Source organism: Pelophylax lessonae (assembly GCF_965119305.1).
Source record: "Pelophylax lessonae genome assembly, chromosome: 12".
NCBI lineage: Eukaryota > Metazoa > Chordata > Amphibia > Anura > Ranidae > Pelophylax > Pelophylax lessonae.
In genome coordinates this window covers 56,171,394-56,184,025 of record NC_138779.1, presented here as the reverse complement: position 1 = coordinate 56,184,025, position 12,632 = coordinate 56,171,394, and the positions used below count along the sequence as shown (strand labels likewise).

General features: G+C 43.3%; 1 protein-coding gene across 1 annotated transcript in view; it reads right to left on the bottom strand.

Annotated features, from left to right (window-relative positions):
- Positions 1-12,632, bottom strand: part of CRTAM (cytotoxic and regulatory T cell molecule) — a gene marked incomplete at its 3' end in the record, with an annotated part of 64,500 nt that overhangs the window by 18,317 nt on the left and 33,551 nt on the right. Inside the window, exon 7 of the mRNA XM_082273140.1 lies at positions 7,608-7,700. Within this exon, the coding sequence (XP_082129266.1) occupies positions 7,608-7,700 (93 nt within the window). The remainder of the gene's footprint in view (positions 1-7,607; positions 7,701-12,632) is intronic.

The window sequence follows — 12,632 nt, the reverse complement described above, 5'->3', positions numbered from 1 at the left end:
CACTGATTATTGTACTAATGTCACTGGTCTCACCAAAGTGCCAAAAATGTCAGTTAGGGGTCAGATCTGTCCGCCGTAATGTCGCAGTCCCGCAAAAAAATCGATTTTAGTACAAAAAAAAAAAACAATAAAAGTGACATAAATCTTTCCTGTAGTTAGTAGATGTGATACCTTTTGCGCAAACCAATCAAAATACGCTTATTGTGATTTTTTTTTTTTTTTTTTTACCAAAAATATGTAGCAGAAAATAAATTGGCCTAAAACGTTAAAAAATTTTGATTTTTAGATTTTTTTTTTGGGAATGTTATATGGCAGAAAGTGTAAATTTTTTTTTTTTTTTTCAAAATTGTCTCTCTTTTTTGTTTATAACGTAAAAAATAAAAATTGCAGAGGTGATCAAATACCACCAAAAAAAAGCTCTATTTGTGGCAAAAAAAGGGCATCAATTTTATTTTGGCACAGCATCGCATGACCGCACAATTGTCAGTTAAAGTAACGCAGTGCCGAATCGCTAAATAGGGCCTGGTCAGGAAGGGGGCAAATCCTTCCAGTCTTAAAGTGGTTAAAGGAAATATTTTTTCCAGGGGACAGAATGGGCACTGCAGGAGGAAGAAGGGTGGGGGTGTGTAGGTGTGGGGAAGGAGGAGGGGTTATATTGCATACAGACTGCCCTAGGTAATGCCCACCTGTGATGTTGAGCCTCCATGAATCCAATTAATGGAAGGGTGGTCATGGACAGTCACGCTGGGGAGGAAAGGGCTAGATGATGCTGGATGTCCTCCAGCCAGGAAATGAGACGGGCTCTATCTGACTTGCTAGCGCTTCTAATGCACATTATGAGAAGCTCACAGTGTGCAGTGAAATCAGAGTAACCAATTTCCTTACAGGAGAGGAGCCGGTACAACTATGCAAGACTGAAGAATAGGCTGGAGTTCCTTTTTAAACCTTTATTTTTGCAGCGTGGCTGTTCTGAAATGCCAAATGCATTCGGCTCCGTCAATCTTTAAACGCTCTTTTGCCATCGATCGAAGCGCGGTGCGGTCGGGAGGGCTGACCATGGCAGCGAGATGTTCCGGCTCCCGTTCTGGCATTGATTGCGTCCAGGTGGCTCAGACCCCACCAGCTGAGATGAAGCACAATTTACAGAGCATGAAAGCCGTTTCTCTCTGGAAATGTAGGACGTGGCTGCGAAGCCAATACCATTAGCGCTAATTCCATGGCCGGCGTCCTGCTCGCTCCCGCCCCGGAACGCCTGAGGAGGAAGGGGACAGATCCCAGCCAGGGCACGGAAGTGCCTGCAGAAAACTGTTAACCCTTTCTAACTAGGCTGGACTGCATTAGGACAATTCAGATGTATGCTATATAAGATTGCAGTGTTGTAGAACAGAATTTATGCTTTCCTTGCTGAATGTTCAGCAGTGGAAAATCCAGTGGTATTGGCAAATAGCTGTGGACACCAATCTGCACTTGCACTTCTCACCTTAATACAGCTGTAAATCCTAAGTAGAAGACATTTTGCTATTTGAGCACCATTTTTTATTAAAATACTCACCATTACATCTCTCTGCTGCTGATCTCTAGCATCCTCTTTCAGCCACTTCCTGTCTAAATACACTTTAATATAGCCCAGCTGCATGATGGGGACAACCGTGGACCATGACTGTGAATGTGAGTCAGCATGGCCGCTTGCTGTCTTCACCAGGGGCACTTTTGGTGACAACACAGGAGCACAATTGTCAAACAGTTGTCACCTTATAACAGGAAGTATCTGAAAAAAGGACCTTCATGGCAGGACCCCCAGGGACTATTTTAACCGCTTACAAAGAAAAAAGAAAACAGGACCCCACCCTGTATCAGGATGACTTTACTTGCATAGTGAGACCGTATTACACTTGTTAAAGGTATTAAAATATTTATTAAGAAAACATTAAAACTGTCACATGACATGACATACATATTGCATTAAAACCACTTTGACAGCAGTGCACAAGACGTGTTACACACATAACCTCCGACAGGGGCCAATCTTGACACAAACACCAAAAAGAGGGATGGTGTCATGAAGAAACCCCAGCCAGGGATTTGTAGGGAATGAAAGTAGCCTCTGTAGGTCAACGTGTTTCGCCATATGCATGGCTTCTTCAGGATCCAAACAAGAGAGGGAGGAACTTCTATTCTAAAAAGCAATGACAAAACCAACCTGAGTCATCATAATATGCCTCCTGGGCGGACACAGGGATTGTGGAAAAGTCCCCTCAGCAAGATCTTATTATATAAATGTGTAAGGAAGCTGTCTGCTTTCCTTTTCTGAACTCAGTCCTAAACGTACTTCCACTGAAATAGCTTAAAAAAAAGGTACTATTTATAGATAGGTGTCCTGAGACGTAGGACGCAGCATACATTACTGCGCTGGTGGCCCCATGTTCCTAATTCCTTACCACAGCTATATATATATATATATATATATATATATATATATATATATATATAGTACAAGGCGATGATAGGACACCTACCTATAAATAGTACCTTTTTTTAAGCTATTTCAGTGGAGGTACATTTAGGACTGAGTTCAGAAAAGGATAGCAGACAGCTTCCTTACACTTTTATATAATAAGGGGACTTTTCCTCAATCCCTGTGTCCGCCCGGGAGTCATATCATGATAACCCAGTTAGTTTTGTCAGTGCTTTTCAGAATATAGATTCCTCCCTCTCTTGTTTGGGTCCTGAAGAAGCCACACTTATGGCGAAACATGTTGACCTACGGAAGTTACTTTCATTCCCTACAAATCCCTGGCTGGGGTTGCTTCAGCACACCATCCTACTTTTTGGGGTGTGTGTCAGAATTGGCCCCTGTTGGAGGTTATATGTGTAACACGTCTTGTGCACTGCTGTCAAAGTGGTTTTAACGCAATATGTATGTCATGTCATGTGACATAATTTTAATGTTGTCTAAATAAATGTTTTGATACCTTTTAACAAGTGTAATACGGTCTCACTATGCCAGTAAAGTCCTCCTGATACAGGGTGGGGTCCTGTTTTCTTTTTTTCATTGAATGCATAACTGGATGTGGCATAAACAGTGGTCGATATATTTCTTTAATTGTATATTTTAACCTCTTGCAGACTGCCCCATGTAAATATACTGCAACAGAGCGCCCGCTCCACTCCGGATAACATACATGTACGTGATCCAGCATTCCTGGGTAGGGGGCACTTCAAAAGGTTCAGTCTTTTTTTGTTTATATCATAAAAACCCAGTGGAGATCAAATACCACCAAAAGAAATCTCTATTAGTATGAAAAAAAATATATATATATACATTTTGTTTGGGTACAGTGTTGGATGACCACGAAATTACCAGTTAAACTATCACACTGCAGAATAGCAAAAAATGCCCTGATCATTAAGGGGGTAAAACCTTCCGAAGCTTGTGGTTAATGAAAGCTGCAGATTTAAAACAATGGGGTTGATTTACTAAAACATGAGCGAGCAAATCCTGATGCAGTTTTACATGGTAGCCAATAAGCTTTTAACTTCAGCTTGTTCTGTTGCAAAAAAGGTTTTTATCTTCATGGATTCTATGCATGAATCTATGCATGAGTCTGTTTAGACCCCTAAAATGTCACCAAAGCCCCCCAATGGGGCTCCTAAAAAATTGTAAAAAAAATATATAATAAAATTATAAAAAGTTATAATAAAAAAATAATAAAAATAAATTACTGACACAAATCACTGCTCTACTGACACTGACCACTACCCTACTGCTACACATATACATATACACGCATGCATGCGTGTTTGAGCTTTGGGGTGCATACCCAAATGCAATAGGCTGCGCTATGTCTACCTTTATGCAATGAATCTGGAATGAGAGATAGATAGATAGACAAACAGACAGACAGACAGACAAACATTTTTTATGGAGCCACTAGCGGGAGCATTTGCATCTTACATAACGTGCAAATACCGTATATAAAGTTAAAAAATTAGCTTTGGAAAGGGTGAAGAGGGATAAGAACACCTGTCAGGTTTTTATTGCTGTCTGCATCTCCGATAGAGAGAGTCACCCTCTCTATTTGTCCTGGTGACCTTCATCAGCAAAAGTGAAAGAAAATCCCAAATTTTGATTGGTCACCAGAACAGGAATAGAGCGGAAATCCTCCAATGGGGACACTAGTTCTGGTGACAACCAGGGATTAAAACAAAAATTGCAATCGTCGCAAACAATTTTACACTAGAACGAATCGCATTGCAAGCTGAACACTAAAATGGGTATATCTCAAAACCCCAACAAACCAAGTAAAATAACACAGTGCAATGCAATAAAATAAATATTAATAACTTTCAGTAAAATATTCTGTAAATCACATGGACCATTTCAAACACCATATACACAAAATCCCAAAAGTCCCTTGATAAACAGGTGCAGTTCCATTTAACAAGTGAAGAACTATAATCTTTAAAAAAAATACCACTTACAAAGTATTCTCTTGGTAAAAAGCAGTAGTATACAGACAATCCATATAACACAGCGCCGATCCGCAGTTGGCTCCACGAGATAGCATCGGGTGATGTCAGCAAATGTGGCTCCTCCTCCCGTGCGTGTTACGTCCAACAGGACTTTGTCAGCCCCGAAAGAATATTTTGTAAGTGCAATTTTTATTAAAAGTTATAGTCTTAATAACAGTGCGCACTTAGATTCTTCTGTTTATCTATCCATGCATACTGATTGAGTGGAAAACCATTTCCAACATCTTGCTGGGAGGAGGGGAGGCATTGTTGGTCCGATCACACAGGGGAGAGCAAGTTGAGTGTACAAGGACAAACAGTACCGTCTCGCTCAGTGCCCAGTGTCAGTGGCCATCATCCCTTAATAATTGTGTATACAAGAAGGATTCCCCTGTGGAGATGGGACTGTGAATGCCACTGAACACTGTATTTTGTATAAAAATTATCTTTATTAAATTCCAAAATAGTAAACAGACAAAAAATAATAACATAAATCGAATGACATTAACAGGGCATTAAAATATGCATGCATTTGACAGACCAAATACCGAACCAAATTGGGGACGCTCAGGTGTACGAGGCGATCATGGAACCGGAACCGACCCTACGCGTTTCGGGCAAAAGAAGCCCTTCCTCTGGGGTCACCCAAAGTTCCAGATAAAGCACCTAGTATATCCTTCGCGTCCAACCCTATGGATTGGATTGGTCTGTCGACTAAAAATGGTATTGCTACCAACGGGAGGAATGCCCAAGTTCCCACAGGCCCATTCGGGGGCTACGAAATTCGTGAGAGCATAGAAAGAATTGCAGCAGCTGCCCAGAGGGACCAGCGGGGCACCACGATGACCGGTAAGAAAAAGATGGCTCAGTATGGACCACTCCCGTAAAGGGTAATGTGTTCATATATCGAACCTGTAACGTATGAAGAAGTGAGACCACAAAGGGTCATATGGAGTACATATAGTAGCAGTCTTATGTAGACGTGATGACAGTATATATTTGTCTGTCCCTAGGTTACTTGAGAGCGAGTTGAGTGTACACAGAGGCTGAGAGCGAGTTGAGTGTACACAGAGGCTGAGAGCGAGTTGAGTGTGCACAGCGGCTGAGAGCGAGTTGAGTGTACACAGAGGCAGAGAGCGAGTTGAGTGTACACAGCGGCTGAGAGGGAGTTGAGTGTACACAGCGGTTGAGAGCGAGTTGAGTGTACACAGAGGCTGAGAGCGAGTTGAGTGTACACGGGGGCTGAGAGCGAGTTGAGTGTACACAGGGGCTGAGAGCGAGTTGAGTGTACACAGCGGCTGAGAGCGAGTTGAGTGTACACAGAGGCTGAGAGCGAGTTGAGTGTACACAGCGGCTGAGAGGGAGTTGAGTGTACACAGCGGCTGAGAGCGAGTTGAGTGTACACAGAGGCTGAGAGCGAGTTGAGTGTACACAGCGGCTGAGAGGGAGTTGAGTGTACACAGCGGTTGAGAGCGAGTTGAGTGTACACAGAGGCTGAGAGCGAGTTGAGTGTACACGGGGGCTGAAGCGAGTTGAGTGTACACAGGGGCTGAGAGCGAGTTGAGTGTACACAGCGGCTGAGAGCGAGTTGAGTGTACACAGAGGCTGAGAGCGAGTTGAGTGTACACAGCGGCTGAGAGGGAGTTGAGTGTACACAGCGGTTGAGAGCGAGTTGAGTGTACACAGAGGCTGAGAGCGAGTTGAGTGTACACGGGGGCTGAGAGCGAGTTGAGTGTACACAGGGGCTGAGAGCGAGTTGAGTGTACACAGAGGCTGAGAGCGAGTTGAGTGTACATGGGGGCTGAGAGCGAGTTGAGTGTACACAGAGGCTGAGAGCGAGTTGAGTGTACACAGCGGCTGAGAGCGAGTTGAGTCTACACAGAGGTTGAGAGCGAGTTGAGTGTAAACAGAGGCTGAGAGCGAGTTGAGTGTACACAGAGGCTGAGAGCGAGTTGAGTGTACATGGGGGCTAAGAGCGAGTTGAGTGTAAACAGAGGCTGAGAGCGAGCAGAGTGTACACAGAGGCTGAGAGCGAGTTGAGTCTACACAGAGGCTGAGAGCGAGTTGAGTGTACACAGAGGCTGAGAGTGAGCTGAGTGTACACAGAGGCTGAGAGCCAGTTGAGTGTACACAGAGGCTGAGAGCCAGTTGAGTGTACACAGAGGCTGAGAGCCAGTTGAGTGTACACAGAGGCTGAGAGCGAGTTGAGTGTACACAGAGGATGAGAGCGAGTTGAGTGTACACAGAGGCTGAGAGCGAGTTGAGTGTACACAGAGGCTGAGAGCGAGTTGAGTGTACACAGAGGCTGAGAGCCAGTTGAGTGTACACAGAGGCTGAGAGCGAGTTGAGTGTACACAGAGGCTGAGAGCGAGTTGAGTCTACACAGAGGCTGAGAGCGAGTTGAGTGTACACAGAGGCTGAGAGCGAGTTGAGTGTACACAGAGGATGAGAGCGAGTTGAGTGTACACAGAGGCTGAGAGCGAGTTGAGTGTACACAGAGGCTGAGAGCGAGTTGAGTGTACACAGAGGATGAGAGCGAGTTGAGTGTACACAGAGGCTGAGAGCGAGTTGAGTGTACACAGAGGCTGAGAGCGAGTTGAGTGTACACAGCGGCTGAGAGTGAGCTGAGTGTACACAGAGGCTGAGAGCGAGCTGAGTGTTGAGAGAGTTTCTTCCACTGCCACCCCTCACATGTTTCCCTTTGGTGGAATAAAATTGCCTATGACACACTGGTAATGATACAGGAGTCTTGGAGTAAGGTGAGCACATTTTATTTCCTGTGGGTGAAGGGAGCATCACCTGAAGTGGATTCTTCTTACCCCTTCTTTCCTCACTTGTTACATGGAACTGCGCCTGTTTATCAAGGGACTTTTGGACTTTACTGTATATAGTGCTTGAAAAGGTCCATGTGATTTACAGAATATTTTAATGAAAGATATTAATATTTAACAACCAGGAATTCCCTAATTTTGGGGGGGATTTCCTTTAACTACCTGAGGAAGTGATAGGAAATCTCAAAGGAGGGCAGATGCAGTTCTACGATTTTCCAACAGTTCCTATTCACTAAAACATCTTCTATTTCGGAATGTTCTTACCTGTAGTTGGTTTTTCCTCTTCTCGTCCTGTGGTGGTCACACCATATCCCCCTGTAAAGCTTGGCTCTGAGTTTATCATGAAGGTTGTAACCTCTAAAATACAGAGAATGGTGACTTAGATACAGAGATCAGCTATAATGGACTCTAAAAAGTAACTGCTAGAACACAAGTTGTCCATTCAGGCACCAGTGAGATCTTAAGGTAAGGAACATACAAAAGAAAGAATAAGAAAACTACAGCTGAACCGTAAGCACCCTAAAAATGGTTGTTGGTAAATTTAAAGAAGAGTGAACAATTAGATTGTACCGTGTGTATGCTTAAGATATGCTGCTAGCATCATGCTTGGCACTAGACATGACTCACTGCTCATTCATTGGGGAAGGTGGATAGATAGCACCAGTGCCGGGACAAGGTCATCCAGCACCCAGTGTAAAGATGCCAAACTGTGCCCCCTCCCCCTGCTCATTATGTGCAAACTTAGGGGATCCTACACCCAGCAGTCACTCACTTGAAAAAATCACTGCCTCTGTCACTACTCCTGTCAGCCTTGCAACAGAAGGAAGGTGCCCCCAGTAAACCATTGCGCCCAGGGCAGCCTCCTCTCCCGCCCACCCCTTGTCCTGGCCCTGGAGAGCACTGGACCCCAGGATTGTCCTGTTGCTATTGATATCTGATAGTATTATAATGGTGCTGGTGCAGGCAGCTGGTTACCAAGCTGGCAGATTCTACACCCCAGAGGGTTCCCACAGTATCTATGGTTTGCAGTCCAAAATAGAAAACCTAAAGCTGGCCATCCATCTGTAGTTTTTCTTAAAACAAAAATCGTTTTCGGAACCTTCATTCAGTCTTGTAATAGTTAATAGGCTGAAATGAACAATTGTTTTCAACTGTAGCGATCAGGATGGATGGAAATCTTTTCTTGAAGAAATGAAGTTCTAATTGCAAATGTGGTTTTAATTTGAGAAAAATCATACTTATTGTAACGCTTCTATACATTTTTAAATCAAATATAGAATTGAAAACATTGACATGGCCATCCAATACAAATTTTCAGAGGTTTCATACAAAATGTGTCTAGTCCATGAGGGTACTATTGAATGCCCTGATGGACAATTCTTCTGAATTTCTGTATGATCATTTGAACAAAGAACTACTGGTGTATGACCAGCTTAAGAATGGCCATACACTATACAATCTCATTGTACAATCTCCTTTAGATTTACTGTCAACTATATAGTACAAGGGCCTGCCTGACAATTTGAATGGATTGTTCCAGTTTGTGCTCATATTACATAGTTTTGGTCAGAGGCGTAACTAGAACCTTCAGGGCCCCGGTGCAAGAAACCATAAAGGGCCCCCCGGACCCCTGGCAGCACAGTAGGGGGGGACCAGGGGAGCACACAGGGGCCCAGAGACAGCAGAACAAGAGTGAACTGGATAGGAGGAGTGGCAGGGGCAGCATACAGAGGAACCAATCTCCTCCATTTTCCTCCTGCAGCTACAAAAGGAAAAAGGAGGACAGTGATTTCTCTACATGCTGCCCCACCGCTCCTCCTATTCAGGTGTACAGGGGAGCTGCATGGGCCCCCTGGAGCATGGGGCCCGGTTGCAATTGCAACCCCTGCAACCCCTGTAGTTACGCCCCTGGTTTTGGTTAAGCTAAAAGAGGTTGTAAAGAGATTTTACAATCGGATTGTATAGTATATGGCCAGTTTTAGACTGAAGTGTCACATCACAGATCATTATTCCAGATACAATTTTATTCCAGTATAGAGTCAGATAGGAGATCAAAAAGAGGTATTTATTGCTTTTTTTTTAAGTTTCCCTTCATCAGGGCTGAGGAGACATAATATAGGAATATCTACATCAATAAAAGTATTGTTTCTCAACGGACATTATGTAAAATTGGTCTAGAAGCAACAATAGATAAAAGAGTGGGGAAGTGCCCAGCCATTAATGCTTAGAATGCATTAAGGTAAGAAACTTTAGGCCTTTACAACCACTTTAACTTCAGATGTAACTTTGTATACGAGAGGAAGACAAATTAAAACCTGCACACTTAATTATGTTGCTTTTTAGGTTGAAAGAAGTGTAAAATGGCCACAAGTTCCCCTTCCAACATCCCAGACCCCTGTCCATCCCTGACACTTTTGCTAATTATTACAATGAGGGAATGTGCTAAACCATGTAATAAGGACGGGAAAGTCAGGAACGTTTGTGGTTCAAAGCCGGGTTCACATTGCATGCGCCAAAATGAGCGTTATTCGCACTTGTGCACTGCAGTGGCATTCAGCCTTAATGGCTCCCCAACAAATCTTGTGTCGTACTTGTGTTACCATAATGTACAGTAACACTGCATGAACCTATAGTGCGTTGCGTTGGGCAGCTCTTTCAAATGAATGAAAAATGCATGCATTTTTATTAGTGTGCCTTACTATTGACTGGAACAAATTTTATCTTTCTGTTACTAACACCTTAAATTAATCAATTTACCACAACGGATCCATAGTTTCTGCTGCTTTCAAAGCAGGGGAATCCTGAATATAATATTTGAGAATATGATGCTTTGTACAATTAGCATGCTGATGCATGATCCCAGCTGCAGGGCGCCATCTACTGACTGTTCCAGGAATCAATCAGTCAGTGGCCATATGCTTCGAGATTTTTTAACTTTTTTATCGGATTGGTGTGAAATTTGATGCAAACAGTTGAATAGCTGTCACTTCCCTTATGATCAATTCTCAACTCAATTTAGATCAAGTTTGATCATTCTGGGTCAAGGAAAGAAAATTATTGCATCGATCAGCAACGCTGAGATACTTGTTCATGAATCTGATCGTATTTTGTATGGATCAGATCGTGAGATTAAACGTTGGAAACAGAAATGTATTTGATAATTTATCATAATAAGTTATCATCTAATCTTAATTATCGATCGGAATCCACTTCCCAGTGTGACATATTGATCAAATGGGTTGTTGACTAAATTCCTATTGGATGTTTCGATCAGAAAATAAATCAATAATTTTTCAAAGTGTTTATGGCCACTATACGTTCAACACATTTCTGTTTGGAGTTACTGGTGTTGGTTATATTTATTCATTTTACATCATGCAGTCAGATTCCACAGTACTGACCATACAGACCGCAAAGGAGCTTACAATCTAATGTCACATACACGTTAGGAATAATTAGGGTAGCAGTGAATGAGCTCACTTCACCGTGAATATATAGCTAGAATATGCAAAGAATATAAAATAAAGTGGTTTTAAACCCCATTTATGAAATCTGACCTGGGCACATAATGTATATCTGTAGTGTTTACCTATCTCTCTTCATAGCCCTAAGTCCCATGTCTTTCTGCTGCTCCGTTCCTCTATTATCAAGCATGATACCTTATGACAAGCTCTCCGACACAGGAGATAAAAGCAGCTGGAAATTTGTGTCGGGCTGTAACTTAGAGATAGATTAGCAGAGAGCTTGTCTATTCACAGCACAGCTCTGCAAGTTTCTTCATTCCTCTGCCTATGTGGAGGGGGGGGGTGTTCCTTTCCTCCAATCAGCTCACACACAGTGCATGCCAGGACTCCCCTCCCACTGCTGGAACAGGAAGAAAGATTTGTAACACAATGTGCACTTTCTAAAGAATGTAGAAAGCTGAGGACTGCAGATACACATGTAAAACATATGTAGGGAGATTTGTCTCACCTCTGTGTATCTGAGGCTGGATGTAAACCCCCACGGAGGCGTTTAAAAAAACTGCTGTGCTTATCAGTTTAGGCACCCATCTAAGGTATGGAGTTTCCTGTGGAATGCCAATTAATGGTGGGTTAACTGGCAGGGTAAAAATTGTGAGGTATCTGCAGAACTGAGGTCGTCCCTGAGCCGGTGTGGTGCGGCTGGGGACCGGGTAGTAGTAGTAGTAGTAGCTATGCAGATACAAAGTGGATAATTAATACTTGGCGCCTCCAAAGATCGGCAACCTGATGTTTCCTGTTATTGTATTTTTATTTTGGTTCTTGTTTTAAGGAATGTGATATTTTGGTAATGGTTTAATAAATGGCTGTTACGGCCAATTTTACTCCAACAATTGTGTTTTGGTATTTTTTCTGCAGGTAGTTGGGTTGGTTAGAGGTTGGATTGGTTAGAGGTTATGTTGAGGTTGAGGATTACATCTGGGGTGCCTTAGTCATGAATAGCACAGAGCTTTATCAACATGCGTATTGTGCTAGAACTGCCACCTGTTCGGATTTGACCCGGACAATCTGGGTTTTGCAACTTGTGCCCGGGTTTCTGTCAACCTGCAACCGGGACACAACATACCTCAAGTCCGGTCAGATAAATGTGTCCCAGTGCAGTGAGGGAGCTCAGAGGGGTATCCTCAGGAAGTCCCGTTGGCTGCGCCTTTCTCTTACTGTTATAAGGGGGCGCTCTTTCTATAATGGAGGTCTCTAAGAAGGGGGGCACTGATATAAGTGCACTGTGAGGTAATGGGTGTATTTACCCACTTCTGGACCGGAAGATTTACCCCCTTTATGACCAGGCCATTTTTTTTTGCGATACGGCACTGCGTTACTTTAACCACTTCTGGACTGGAAGGATTTGCCCCCTTAAAGACCAGGCTATTTTTTGCGATTACACACTGCACTATTTAACTGAAAATTGCGCGGTCGTGCAACACTATACCAAAATAAAATTGATGGGTTTTTTTTCCCCACAAATAGAGCTTTCTTTTGGTGGAATTTGACCACCTGTGTGATTTTTATTTTTTGCGCTATAAACAAAAAAAGACTGACAATTCTGAAAAAAAACAATATTTTTCACATTCTGCTATATGACATTCCCCCCCCCAAAAAAAAAAATCACAGCGGGAGCTGGTCGCCGGTGGCGGGGGTGCACGCCCCAGAGCACTAGCCGACATACTGGTATGTTGGTTTGCGCAGGAGGGCCGCCCTGCCGCAGTATATCTGCATGGGGCAGTCCTCAGTGCCGGTTCACATATATGCGATGACAGACATCACATGT